Source organism: Chionomys nivalis, chromosome 14, assembly GCF_950005125.1.
Source record: "Chionomys nivalis chromosome 14, mChiNiv1.1, whole genome shotgun sequence".
Lineage (NCBI taxonomy): Eukaryota > Metazoa > Chordata > Mammalia > Rodentia > Cricetidae > Chionomys > Chionomys nivalis.
The window spans coordinates 49,433,044-49,447,761 of NC_080099.1; the positions used below are offsets into that span (position 1 = coordinate 49,433,044).

The 14,718-nt window shown below is 50.5% G+C and overlaps 1 protein-coding gene across 1 annotated transcript in view; it reads left to right on the forward strand.

The window, feature by feature from the left end:
* Window positions 1–204: 204 nt before the first annotated feature.
* Window positions 205–14,718, forward strand: part of Gypc (glycophorin C (Gerbich blood group)) — a 44,203-nt gene continuing 29,689 nt past the window's right edge. Inside the window, exon 1 of the mRNA XM_057788872.1 lies at window positions 205–427. Within this exon, the coding sequence (XP_057644855.1) occupies window positions 388–427 (40 nt within the window). The 5' untranslated portion in view covers window positions 205–387. The remainder of the gene's footprint in view (window positions 428–14,718) is intronic.

Consider the following 14,718-nt stretch of genomic DNA (forward strand, 5'->3'; position numbering starts at 1 on the left):
ACGTGGGACTTTTCCAGTGCTCACACGGGGGTGGGAGCGGGGGGGGGGGAGTGGGGAAGGGCTGTCTAACCCCAAGCTTTCTGATAGTGGCAGATGGAAACAGAAACACCGCGAACTGTGAGCTTTGAGCAGAAAGTTAGAGCGCAGAAGAAAACGTTCGGAAGTGGGCGGGTGTGTGTTTAAAAAAAAAAAAAATGGGTGGGAACCTCATGGCCAAGTTGTAGAAAAAAAAAGTTGAAGTGTGCCTATCTTGGGGCGGAGCCCCTCCCTTCTGCTCGCCGCGCGCGCGGAGTGGGAGTCCCGGCTACAACCGAGAGGCAGGTCCAAGGAGCTGGGGACCCCCGCCGCCGCAGTGAGCCCACCGCGTGTCTCCCCCGTCGCGTGGCGATGAGCAGCCCCGAGAGCACGCCGCCTCCCGCGCACCACGGTGAGTAGCGGGACTGCCCCGGATCCCCGCCTGACCCGGGGTGCACCGAGCGCGCGGGGTCCGAGTCCAGGAGCCGCAGGCATGGTGGCTGGCCCCCAGCCCAAAGAGGCCACGAGCCCTGCGGTGGCGCGCTGTTTCTTTGTGTGGGGTTTGGGAAGGGTCCGGGACCCGAGAGAGGGAGAAGCCTAGCCTTTAGCAACCAGGCACCCACCACACACTCCACCCCCAAGCGAACTCCTCACCCCCACCCCAAGGCAAGTCGCCGCGGTCTGGTCAAGTTCGCACCAGAGAACCCGGGCCAACTCCGGGAAAACTCCAAAAATCTCCAACAGTTCTTCCTGGCCCAGGGACAGGCACAAAACTTTGCGAAATCCGCTCTCCTAGACTCTTTGGGATTACGAAACAACAAACAAACAAAAACGGCCGTCTTTTTAAAGGCTTTAACTTCTTGGTGAGAAGAGCAGTCAGTGAGAGTCTCCGGATGTCGGAAACACTGATGGGCCTCTCCGTGCCTGCCCTCCTCTGCTTTGGGGCTCTTGCAACCTAAAATGTTGTTTTTAAAAGAACACAACTGTTTATCTGTTTTACCCCTTACCTCAGAGGAATTACATGGCATTCTCTAGCACAATAATAAGACAATAAGGGATAGCAGAGGCCTTTTAAACCTTATTTATTTATATTTTTGAGGCAGGGTTTTATGTAATCCAGGCTAGTTTGTAAATTGGACCAGGCCATGTAGTCAAAGATGTCTTTAAACTTCTGATCCTCCTGCCTTCACCTCTCAAGTATTGTGATCACAGACATGTGGCAACACAGAGTTTATGCCATACTAAAGAAGGAACTTTGTTCTCCGTGCATACTAAGCAAGTGTGCTACCAACTGAACTACACCCCTGGTCTGCCGCCACTCTTTGTTAAGTCTTGTAAATGTTGGCGATGGAGGCCCCTCAGGGCCCCTGTCTAGTGTGTTTGGATAGGTGACTTCTATTGGTGGTGTGTGGTCTGTGACTGTGTGCTCATCTCTGTCACCAGTACATGCTATCCTGCATGTTGCCTGTAATGGAACTGTGATGTCTCAGCTCCAGTTTCGGCGCACAAAGTGAGAAAGCCTCATAGAGCATTTCTCATTGGATTGTAAGAATGAGATGCATGCAAATGCTTGAGAGTTGAGGCTGCCTAGCACCCAGGTTCACACGTGTTTGTTTCAGTCTGTGGCTGACTCAGGTTCTTGTTTGTGGTTGCATGAGCACGTGTGTTCAGTTTCAGACCTTGCTTGGCCAACAATTGCAAACACTTCTCTTCCAGAGCTGATGGGGTTGCCTTTGCTCAGATCTTCAGGTTACTGTCCCCATTGGATCTGTGGCAGGGTCGCTGCAATGGGAGCCCTATTTCTTGTTGCTAACTCAGACAGGATGTGTCTGCATCCTGTCTCCATGATGAAGCTGTAGCTACTCAGTGCCTGAGGTCGGAGCAGAGTGAATTGACTTCCCTGTGTTGGGTCTGCCTAGATCCAGCAGGGTTTAGGCTTCTTCTTGGCCTGGTTGTCACCATTACCAACAAGTTATGCAGGGCGGTCTGGTGCCTTGCCCTTGAATGAAAGGGGTCACTGCTTAGCATAGAGATGCCAGGTTTGGCAGCTTTATATAGAATTTGCTGTCGCTGACAGAGGCAGAGAGGGTAGCCAGAGGTGCCAAATGAAATTATATCTCTCAACCCTTGTGCAATCCCTCTAGATGCTGGGGACATTGGGAGTCTCGTGGGGCTGGCACAGTAAGCAGCTGGACCTTTCCCAGGGTACCCTCAGTTGGACAAGTATTTTAGAGACTTGCAAAACACTCTGGGAAGCAGAGGGCTGTGGAGTAAGAGGCATTGTGTGTGTGTGTGTGTTTGTTGGAAGTGGGTAACTGTTTTCACAGTGAGTGGGGAGAGGTTAAGAAAACCAAATGAATTTATCTGTGGATGACAGAGCCATCTTTGTATGTGGAGTTTTACCTATATGTGACTGTAAGAGCTCAGGATAAAGTGTCCTATTCCGGGATTTAATCCATGAGACAAATATTTTGTGTGTTTAAAATATTCTTAAATTCTCAGGAGCTGTCCTCCAGAAGATCATGCCAGTTGTGTGTGTGTGTGTGTGTGTGCACGTGTGCATGTGTACATGTTTGTCCGTGTTCATGAGTGTTGAGTGTGCACCTATCTGTGCTGCCATGCATGCAGGCCCGTGTGCAACCTCAGATGTCATTTCTCAGGTCCTTTCCACCTTCTGTTTTGACAGGGCCTCTTGCTGTCCTGGAGCTCACTGAATAGGCTAGGCTGATTGCCCGTGAGTTTTACCTACCTATCTCTGCTTCCCCAGCACTGGGGTTACAAATACGTACCACCACACCCAGCATTTTCCCTTGGGTCCTGGTGATCAAAAGTGGGTTCTCCCTTGTGTAGTTTATGGACTAACTACCTCTCCAGTTTCTAATGCTCGTGACCATTATGAGGACAGCAGTCACCCCCAGACTTGCTCACTCTCACCATCTCAGCTGAATTGATGGGTAGGAAATGTGTATGCCTCTCTAATTACAAGAGACTCTAAGCATGTTTTATGACTGATAAGACACGCTATTACTTTGCGGGGGAGTGCCTGCCAGAGCCTAGTTCATCCATCCGTCTATCTGTCCTTGTGTGGTGTCAGACCTGGGCGTTCACCGGCTTTGGGGGAAATCCCAATATCTCAGGGCTTCAGCTCTCTCTCCCGTTGGTGGGTTTAACAATCAGCCTCACAGTGGCGGCTTGGGGGACAGAAGTCACCTGAACCCATGCCTAGCAGTGGTGGTTTAGGAGAAAGCAAAACTGACTTGCAGATGTGGGTACCCTCACTCAGTCTACAGCAGCAGGTGGCAAGGCTTTTGACAGTGTAGCAATGTTATTAGTGCTTTTATGCCAAACCCTGGTGTGGACCTTGCCTGGATCACCCCCAGCATGCTTGGTATTTGACAAAGGGAACAATGGAGGATCAGGGAGGCCTGCCTGGTTCAGGCTTCCAACTTGCTAAGTACTAAGCCAGGCTGGTGATGAAGGCTGTCAGACACAGGCAGCTGAGGTTCTCCTGTGGAGTCGGTGGCCTGCTGGCGGCGAGCGTGTGCAAGGCAAGGTGTTCTGCTCACTGCAAGGGCTGTATCTGGTTGACCAACCCAGAGCCCTGTGTGACAGCCACCAGGCATGCCACAGCTCCTCAGCCGGGCCTGTGTTCCTGCCATGATCCGTGACCACCTGTTAATACTGTCTCTCCGTTCCTGTGGTCAGACCTGCCCACTGTAGCTGCAGCCTTCCCCGATGGCCCTCATGCGTCTGCCCATGCTGCCTGCCTTTCACCTTCACCCTTCTGACCTGTATCCAGCTCCTAGATGTCCAGCTACCCTCCCCTGAACACATCTGCGTGTCTATCAAGGGCTTGTTTATGTAGCCCAAGTCATTAAAAAAAAAAAAAAAAAAAAAAAACCCACAGCCTTGGAAGTCATCCACCAAACAAACCTACAACGAGGCTACTTGCCAGTCCCAGTGGGTCCTGCATCTGCTCCTTCTCAAGAATCTGACCTCCTGAGTGACTCTGGGCCCACACCCTCCCTCAGCCCCCTATGAATTGTTGAGTGAGCCATTCAGAAACAGGTGGTGATTATATAGAATTGTCCTTGAAAAGTCACCCCTATAGCTCCCAGGCCAAAACTTGATGTATGCTAAAAGGCCAGTAAGGGAGACATTGAAGCAAGTAGAGGGGGCCCCAAACACACGGCATGCCAAGAGCACGATTGAATGGCATTCTGATCTCCTCCTCCCCTACCTCTCAGCTTGGCTTCGTTATATCATCTGACCTTCTGGGGGAGTGCTGGCCACTGCCCTCAGGTTTATAAATTTTAATTTTTATACATTCTTCTAAAACAATGTTTTTTGTACAACCCTCTGGCCCATGTAGTAACAGACAATGGCCTCTTTCCCGCCTGCTGGCTAGAGCCCAACCCAAGGCTCTGGATTCCATCTGGAGGTAGGTGGAGACTGGACAAGGCCTCGCGCCAGCTGCTAGGAAGCCCTGTGCACAGCTGCTTCCATGCCACAGGAAGCCCCCAGCTTGGGAAAGGACCTTTGACCTTTAACCCTGAGGTCCTTGCTCTTTCTCTTGCCTTGATGCCCCACACCCTTATCTCTATTACCTGTCATTCACCTCGCTCTCCATCCCTCTGCTCCTCTCTTCCCCTCTCCTTCATTCCTTCCATGTGTGTGTGCATGCAGTACGTATGCATGCATACCGTGTGGCGTATGTAGAGGTCAGAGTGTGTACACATGCGGTATATATGCATGCATACCGTGTGGCGTATGTAGAGGTCAGAGTGTGTACACGTGCAGTATATATGCATGCATACCGTGGTGTATATGTAGAAGTCACAGTGTGTACACATGCAGTACATATGCATGCATACCGTGTGGCGTATGTAGAGGTCAGAGGACAATGTGGGGTGTTGGTCTTCTCTTTCCATGTTTTTTTGAGACAGGATCTTTCTTGTTGTTTACCAGTTCCTAAGCCACACCCGCTGGCCCAAGAGTTTTCAGGAATACCCCTGTCTCCGCCTCCATGTCCCTAGAGCTGATACTGTCTCTGCCTCCATCTCCCTGTAGCCTCAATGGATTTGCAGACACCTACACAACTGCTTCTGATGTTTAGGGATTTTGCATAGATTCTGGGGATGCTTGACACGCTGGAGCCATCTTCCTAGCCCCTCACTGACACTGTTTGCTGATCCTTTTTTGCAGTCTAATCCCTGCTCATCTCCCTCTGCATTAAATCACACACTCCTCTGACTCCTTTCCAGGGCTAAGAGAAGGAACTTCTATTTCAAGTCTCCTGTGGTGCCCTCGGCCGGCAGCACTGCCCAGGTATCCCCTTCCACCCTGGCACACGCTCATTAGCTGGCCCCCTCTCTCTGCTTTGCCTGGTGGTACTGATAGGCACCTTTCACAGAGAGCCATCACCTAAATTCCCACGTTTCTCCTTCATGTGTGGTGCATGTTCCCGAGGGCCCACTCTTCCAGCTGACCTGCAAGCCCGGCTCCACGGAACTCTAGCCTGGAGAACCATCGCATGTCAGCAGTAGCAAACGGGCACTAGAGTCTGTCACATGGGAAGATAGGATGGCTACCCACACCAGACCTGGTAGAGCAGCTGTGCCTATCTGCCCTTTGTGCTGGGCCCCGAGTCTGCGGCTTCGGTGTCCACTGAGCAGGGAGTTCCCTTGCCAGGTATCCTCCCTCAGTAGAGAGGCTTGCGATGCTTCGCAGGGCTAGAGGCTTCAGATTACGATTCCTCTTCAGCAGCTGAGGCTGCATGAGTGTGTGGGGTTGAAAGTTCATGTAGGTATAAGCGTGTTGTGTATGTGTGTGGAAGCCAAAGAGCAACCTCAAGTGCCGTTCCTTGGGTGCCATCTGCCTTGTCCGCCCCTACCTTGTGTGTGTGTGCATAGGTTAGAAGACCATTTGGGGGAACCAGTTCTCTCCTTTCCCTATGTGAATCCCGTGAGGGTCCAGGTTCAAATGCCCTTACCCAATAGGTTGTCTGTTGGCCTCCACCTTGTTTTTTGCCCCAAGACTTTTCATTGACCTAGAGCCAATGAGTCCAGGCTCTCTGACTAGGGAGCCCTGGGAATCCTCCTAACTCTGCCTCTCTAGAGCTGGAACCACAAGACCTGCCATCACGTCCTGTTTTTCTCTTCTCTACATGGGTTGAGACTGTCAAACTGAGATCAAGCTCCTTGCCTGCTGGGCCATCTCTCAAATTCTCTTCAGTCATTTTAAAAAATACTGTGTAGCCTGAATAGAGATCATCAGTGTGTTAGTGATAAAGAAGTTGGCAGTGGGATTGGAATCTGGACCTGGTGTGAACCAACAACGAACTTAGGCAAGTTGCTGACCTCTTTATGTGACCCTTGCAGTGCCACAAGGACCTGAAGGTCGAGAGCAATGTTCCCTTGCAGTGCCACAAGGACCTGAAGGTCGAGAGCAATGTTCCCTTGCAGTGCCACAAGGACCTGAAGGTCGAGAGCAATGTTCCCTTGCAGTGCCACAAGGACCTGAAGGTCGAGAGCAATGTACTTACTTCCTGCTCTACTCTCTCTGTTTTCTTTGTGTATAACAAGGGGTCCACATTGTCGTGTTGCACTGAGTCCCGACATTTCATAGCTTATCTTGATCTTTGTAAAGGGATAATGATTATCTCTATATACAGGGTATATTCTGAGTACAAAGTATCTCCTGACAGATAAAATGGCCCCTAGGATTGGTGATAAACCATCAGTTAAAATGCTTGTCCTGAAAACATGAGACATAAGTTTGATTCCCCAGAATTCATGCAAAAAAAAAAAAAAAACAGAAAGAAAAGAAAAGAAGGGAGGAAGGAAGAAAGAAAAGAAAAGTAATACATGGTGGCTGAAACTGGGGAGCTGGAACCAGGCATACCTCTTCTGGGACTCACTGGCCAACTAGCCTAGCCTCCTGGATAGCTGATTAGTGGGAAACCCTGTCTCAAAAGACACCCGTGGACAGTGCTTAAAGCTAATTTGTGACTGCCACATGGATGTGTGCAAGTGTGTTCCTGTACACAGTCACAAACAAACAGTTTCCCACAGAATGATGCCAGGGCAAGTTCATGATCGCTCTGAATGAGAGTCTACTCGCTCCCCACACCCCACACCACCCTTGCTTCCCAGCTGTCTTCTGTACGACAGTTTACTGACATCCCGCCTCCAAGGAAAGAGCAAAGACTGTCAGGTTCTGCAGAGCTTCCCCCTACTGTCCCCCTCCTCCTGCGGCATGGCACAGTGCTCCCTCTGAACCAGGAGAGCAGCCCCCCCCCACAGCGTCCCCCTCCTCCCACGGCATGGCACAGTGCTCCCTCTGAACCAGGAGAGCAGCCTATCCCCCAGCGTCCCCCTCCTCCCACGGTATGGCACAGTGCTCCCTCTGAACCAGGAGAGCAGCCTTTCCCCCCAGCGTCCCCCTCCTCCCACGGCATGGCACAGTGCTCCCTCTGAACCAGGAGAGCAGCCTTCCCCCCACTGTTCCCCTCCTCCCGCAGCATGCCCCTTCGTGTTTTTGTCAGTCAGCTCTGTGAAGAGGAACCTTCATTCCTCTGGAGGCTGTCATGAATCCTATGTGACACCCTGCCCCTCAGTGGCCCCGGAGTAGACTGTGAGCAACTGTTGGCTCTGCCTCTTAACCTGCCATCTAACATTTAGGGTGTCTCCTAGCCTATGCACAGCAAAGGTTCCTCCCTGCTCCAGACCTCGAGAACCTCTGCCTTTGAGTGTCTTCTCAAGCAGCATTTCTCTGTTCCTCTGTGTTACCCTCTGAACAGTCCACAGCTGTGGCTCAGACTTTGGCTTCCCTCTCTCCAGAGGCAGGCCTCTTCCTCTCCCTCCCTCCTCCCCTTTCCCCCTCCTTTTCTTCCTTCTCCTCCCTTTGGGAATGGTCACTCTGCCTCTTCTTGAAGAATAAATACATCTTCCTCTTTCCCTTCCTCCTCCTTGTCTTCTTCCTGAGAAATGACACCTCCTCTACCCACTACCCCTCCTCCCCTTTCCTCCTTTCCCTCCTCCTTTTCCCCTCCTCCCCTCTTCCCTCCTCCCCTTTCCTCATGCTCCTCTCCCTCCCCTCCTCTTGTCCACACACCAGGTCCCTGAGGGCTCCTGTGAAGAAAGCCAGGCCTTTGCTTTATTGGCTCCTGCCCTGGGGCTGGTATGTCCTCTGAACGACTCTCCTTCCATTTCTGCAGAACCTGTCATTTTAAGAAAATTAATGTCAGCTATGCATGTCCTTGTTTTCCCCGTCAGTTTCATAATCTCTCTTAGTTTTCGCTTTTCATCCACTCTGTTCCTCTCTTGACCCCTCCTCCTCCTCTAACCGTAACTGGTTCCATGACTCAAAGCAGAGAGGAGACAGCGCCTGTGTGCAGCCTGCGTTATATCTCATGTCACCCCGAGCAGCACGTGTGCAGCCTGAGTTATCTCCTGACACCCCGAGCAGCCTCGGGAGGTATTTTTATCTCCTTTTGTGTGCATGCGATGGCACTGAAACCAGCGAGGTGACAGGGGACTTCGCAGGCAGCCCTGCCTGTCCCCTCCTTCTCTTTTCCTGTCTCCTCACCCACTACATTGAGAGTGTGTAGGAGGGCTTCAGCCAGCTCCACACGCCCCTAGAACCCGGAATTCAAATTCACAGTACTGCTTGAGGGTCACAAAAATCAGAAGGAAGAGAATGATCCATTAAAGACGAAGAGTGCGGTTATCTTTACAGCTAGAAAATATAATCTTTAATATTTGTCGGAAAGAAAAGATCCCCAAGATCAAAGAATTGGGGCCCAATAGTAGGCACCCTGTGGCCCAAAAGCTGGGCTGCCATACCCCACTTAACTATCTGTCTGTCTGTCTGTCTGTCTGCCTGTCTGTATTCCTACCTCTGTGCCTCTGTCTCTATCGCGTTCTCTTTCAGCTTCATTGTAAAGATTTTACTTGTTACTGTTGACTGGAGAGGGAACATGTTACAGCACACATGTGGAGGTCAGGGGACAGTGTGTGGAGGTCAGGGGACATGTGTGGAGGTCAGGGGACATGTGTGGAGGTCAGGGGACACATGTGGAGGTCAGGGGACATGTGTGGAGGTCAGGGGACAACGTGTGGAGGTCAGGGGACACATGTGGAGGTCAGGGGACATGTGTGGAGGTCAGGGGACACCATGTCGAGGTCAGGGGACAGTGTGTGGAGGTCAGGGGACACCATGTGGAGGTCAGGGGACAGTGTGTGGAGGTCAGGGGACAGTGTGTGGAGGTCAGGGGACATGTGTGGAGGTCAGGGGACACATGTGGAGGTCAGGGGACAGTGTGTGGAGGTCAGGGGACATGTGTGGAGGTCAGGGGACACATGTGGAGGTCAGGGGACATTTGTGGAGGTCAGGGGACAGTGTGTGGAGGTCAGGGGACAACGTGTGGAGGTCAGGGGACAGTGTGTGGAGGTCAGGGGACAACGTGTGGAGGTCAGGGGACAGTGTGTGGAGGTCAGGGGACACATGTGGAGGTCAGGGGACATGTGTGGAGGTCAGGGGACATGTGTGGAGGTCAGGGGACAGTGTGTGGAGGTCAGGGGACAGTGTGTGGAGGTCAGGGGACAGTGTGTGGAGGTCAGGGGACATGTGTGGAGGTCAGGGGACATGTGTGGAGGTCAGGGGACATGTGTGGAGGTCAGGGGACATTTGTGGAGGTCAGGGGACAGTGTGTGGAGGTCAGGGGACATGTATGGAGGTCAGGGGACATGTGTGGAGGTCAGGGGACATGTGTGGAGGTCAGGGGACAGTGTGTGGAGGTCAGGGGACAGTGTGTGGAGGTCAGGGGACATGTGTGGAGGTCAGGGGACATGTGTGGAGGTCAGGGGACATGTGTGGAGGTCAGGGGACAGTGTGTGGAGGTCAGGGGACATGTGTGGAGGTCAGGGGACATGTGTGGAGGTCAGGGGACATGTGTGGAGGTCAGGGGACATGTGTGGAGGTCAGGGGACAGTGTGTGGAGGTCAGGGGACATGTGTGGAGGTCAGGGGACAGTGTGTGGAGGTCAGGGGACATGTGTGGAGGTCAGGGGACAGTGTGTGGAGGTCAGGGGACATGTGTGGAGGTCAGGGGACATGTGTGGAGGTCAGGGGACAGTGTGTGGAGGTCAGGGGACAGTGTGTGGAGGTCAGGGGACAGTGTGTGGAGGTCAGGGGACAGTGTGTGGGGGTCAGGGGACAACTCTGAAGAATCAGTTCTGTCCAGTCACACACTGAGGCACTGGCTCTCTTATTTCTGCTCTTTGTCTTCCAGACTAGCAGGTCCAGAAGCCTCCGGGGCAGCTGCCACTCTGCCTCCTGTTTCACTGTAAGGGTACCGAGATTACAGATGTGAGCCACCACATCTGTCTTTTTGTTGATTCCAGTGATCTAAACTTTCCTCACCAGGCTAGGGCTACAAGTACTTTTACCCACGGAGCCATCTCGCCAGCCCCTCCACTGGTTTCCTTTTCTTTTTCTTTCTTTTTTTCTCTTTTTTTGTTTTTGCTGTTCTTTTTTTGTATTTTTTTTATTGATTCTTATTGAGCTCTGAATTTTTCTCTGCTCCCCTCCCTGCCTCTCCCCTCCCACCTTCAACCCTCTCCCAAGGTCCCCACGCTCCCAATTTACTCAGGAGATTTTGTCTTTTTCTACTTTCTACTTCCCATGTAGATTAGATCTATGTATGTCTCTCTTAGGATCCTCATTGTTGTATAAATTCTCTGGGATTATGATTTTTAGGCTGTTTTTTTTGTTTTTTTTTTTTTTTTTTTTTTTTTTTTTGCTTTATGTTTAAAAACCACCTATGAGTGAGTACATGTGATAATTGTCTTTCTGTGTCTGGGTTACCTCACTCAAAATGTTTTCTAGCTCCATCCATTTTCCTGCGTAATTCAAGATTATTTTTTATTGGGTTACCTTCATTCAAAAGTTTGAGGTTTGTGGTTCATTATTCCAGAAGCAATGGTGTTCACTGAAGAATTGTAGGTCAGTGGATGGAAGATGGTGTAAGAGGATTCTCTTCAGGGAAGACAGTGGTATACAGAGATGAACAGAAAGGACTAGCTGGGAATCCTGATGGACAGTCTAGGGTAGTGATTCCCAATCTTCCTAATGCTGGGCCCTTTAATACAGTTCCTCATGTTGTGGTGACCCCCACCCATAAAATCATTTCATTGCTACCTTATAACTGTTTGAATCATAATGTAAATATCTGCTATGCAGGATATCTAATGTGTGACCTCCAAAGGGTTTGTGACCCCCGAGCAACCCACTGGTCCGGAGTTGCACTGATCACTTGCCTTGGGCGTATCATCTAGGGTGTTAGTTACTTTTCCTGAAACTGTGATTATACCTGACAAGAAGTCACTTAAGGGAGTAAGGTCTTACTGGGCTCACAGTTCAAGGTGAATTAGTCCTCACCATTGGGAAGGCATGGAGGCAGGAGGAGAGTAATCACACTGTTACTATAGTCAGGAAGCAGAGCACAAACAGGAAGTGGGGCGGGCTGTAAACCTCAAGGCAGTCCCTCCGAGGGATTTCGCCTATAAACTTTAGGCAGTCTTTTCCAAACCTAAAACAGTGCCACCGATGAGGGACCAAGAGTTTTTAAACACACAAGCCTGTGGGGGACATTCACATTTCAATCACCACAGTGAGAGACAGGCAAAGCCCAAGGCCAGGACCTTAGCCCGTGCACACAAGGGAAGGCAGGGAGTGGCACATGGCAAGGGCCCACGCCGTCCAGCTCAAGGATCCACATGCAGTCCTTCATTCAACCACAAAGTCATCTACATAGAACTTAAGACCAGGTTATCATGGTGGCAGCTGGGGATCCAAAACACCATATCTCCCATGTCCCCCGTGTATCGTCAACACTCCAGCCTTGATGTTAGATGTGTCTCCGCTTCCCCACAGCTTCTTTGGTTAGCCACCATGCTGGGACCTTCTGCTTGGCTTCAGTAAGACACAAGGTCGTTCCCACATTTCCAGAAGGAAAGGCCTTTATTTCTTCATCTTCTCTTCTTTTCTTTGGGTGAGTTGTGGTGTACGTGTGTTTATGGATTCATGTATGAAGGCATGTGTGTGTGCTCATGTGCAATGGAAGCTGCCGGTCAATGATTTCAGTTCTCCTCAATCCTTTCCTATTTATTTTTCAAGATAGCGGCTCCCATTGATCTTAGACTCGATGTGGCTAGACTAGCTTGCTGCAACTGGAGAGCTCTATCTGCTGCATTCTGGTGCCGGGATTATACATGTGCACAACTGGCTTTCTACATGGGTTCTAGGGATCAACACCAAGACCTCGTGTTTGTGTGGAAGGCAGGCACCTTGCAGACCCGGCTGCCTCCTGAACCCTTTTCCTTTCTTGTGACACTGGGATCCTGTGCGTGTTAGTCACCTGCTGGACCCACAACCTTCTTTTTTTCCTTTTTTGAAAACGACAAGGTCTCAACAATTCACCCGGGCAGGACTTAAACTTGACACTCTTCTATTTCAACCTGCCAGGTAGCTGAGACAAGAAGCCTGTGCTACCAGCCACAGTACAAAAAAAAAAAAAAAAAAATACCCTTACTTCGACTTACATCACTCAGGTGCCTCTGTTCCCGTACTCACCTTGGCTTGTCCATCTGTGACCAGCAGTTGTCAGTGCTGTCTGCAGAGAATATACAGTGACCATTTGTAGTTATGTGTGCATCCTGTCAATGAGTCCTAAGGGGGCAGCAGTGGGCAGCTGGCCGCTAGGGTTACTGTCTAGAGAGATGAATGTCCTCTGCTTGTTCCTGGAATACCCCCACGCCAGGGTCACTACGTGCGATGCTCTGTGGCCATGTGTAAGTGTGTGTGACAGCATGCAATGGCGCAGATGTGTAAATCAGAGGACAGTCTCGGGTGCCAGTCCTCACCTTTTACCTTGTTAAGGTCTCTTGCTTGTCTTCACAGTGCATGCCAGGCTAGCTGGCCTCCAAGCATCCAGGGCCTCCTCCGTCTGGACCTTTCCTCCCATTCTAGGAGAGCTGGGCTTGCAGACAAGCTGCGACACCCAGTTTATGTGTGTGCTGGGGATTCAAACGCAGGTTCTCACACTTCCGCAGCAAGCACTTCACTTACTGAACCATCTCCCAAGGTTGAGAACAATGTCTCTGACCCAGTGGGTCCTTTCTGTGTGATGACTGTAGGAGACACGGGGGCATGTGGCTAACCATTGGCCGGAGCCCGGTCAGGAGGTCAAACTCCAAAACCATGAGAGAACCAAGGAAGTCTGTATCACACATAAACAGTTGGCACAGGCTCCCCTACTCCAGGCACATCTAACAGAGTGGCTCTCCTGGTCACATGTCCCTGCAATTTCAAAAGAAATGGCTTCACTCCTGAGGTCCCCATCCAATGTCACAGTCCCAATAATGATGGTATTATTTCAAATCTCCACTGCAATTGTTTCTATTTTTCGTTATCTTTCCAGTGCCAATGGTGGCGATTCTAATCTCATTTTAGTTGATGTAGAGAAATACACAGATTATGTCCATGTGAGACAGCTGAGTAGGGGGTGAGAGGACTGGGGACCACATCTCCTGGGGACATGTCTGATGGCTCAACCCTGAGATGGATGTGAAACTTGTTTCCCAGTACCTCTCAGAGCCAGAGCCATTCCTCATTGTTAGCTTTGCTCCCCATGAAGACACCGTGTGCTTGGATCTCAGCGGAGCCTTCTAGAGAACTGGTTTCTACCATATGAGGCTGTAAAGCGTTTTCAGCGTGGTTCATTGTTCACCTTTTGACCAGACCCCTGTGTGTCATTCTGCCAATGAATCCCATGAAGAAAATTCTTTTTTTTGTTTGTTTGTTTGTTTTGTTTGTTTTGTTTTTTCAAGACAGGGTTTCTCTGTGTAGCCCTGGCTATCCTGGAACTCACTCCGTAGACCAGGCTGACCTTAAACTCAGAGATCTGATTGCCTCTGCCTCACAATTGCTAGGATTAAAGGTGTGCGCCACCGTTGCCTAATTCATGAAGACAATTCTTAACCTCACCTCAGAATTGCAGGTTGAGACCATGAAGAAACTTTGGAAAGCATGGGACTGGTGAGATTGCTCAGTGGTTAAGCGTGCTTGTTGTTCATGCATGAGGACGTGCATGAATGTGTTAGGGTACGCATTCAGGTCAAAGGTGAACCTTTTAGATCCCAGAACCCACATCAGGTAGCCCTTAGCCTATAACTCCAGCTCCAGGATATCCGACGCCATCTTCTGATCTCTGCAGGTACCTGCACACACATGTGCACAGACACATGTGCACACACCACACATAAATGAAACAAAATACATCCATTTTAAAAGTTAAAGAAAATCTGGAGAGTTGAGAGAGGAACTGGATAGAGAATTCTAGGGTGGAAACCATTTATCCACAAATGTTAGTGAACTAGCTCATGCATCCCTACCTCAGAGTGTGCAGAGTTACGTGGGCCACCCTGCCATGGTCCTCCAGGCTGAGAAGTGAAGATAATTGCTATCCCTGCCCACAAAGCAGCAGGTACCCGTTGTGATTGGACTACTACGCATCCAGTTCTGTTGAAGGGCATTCTGTCACAGACTCAGCTTTGGGATCAGATGGTTTACTGTCTCCCTGTGGCTGAGTTCATCGCTAGACAGGAACCCGGGTATTTGAAGAGTGACTCCATGCAGTATA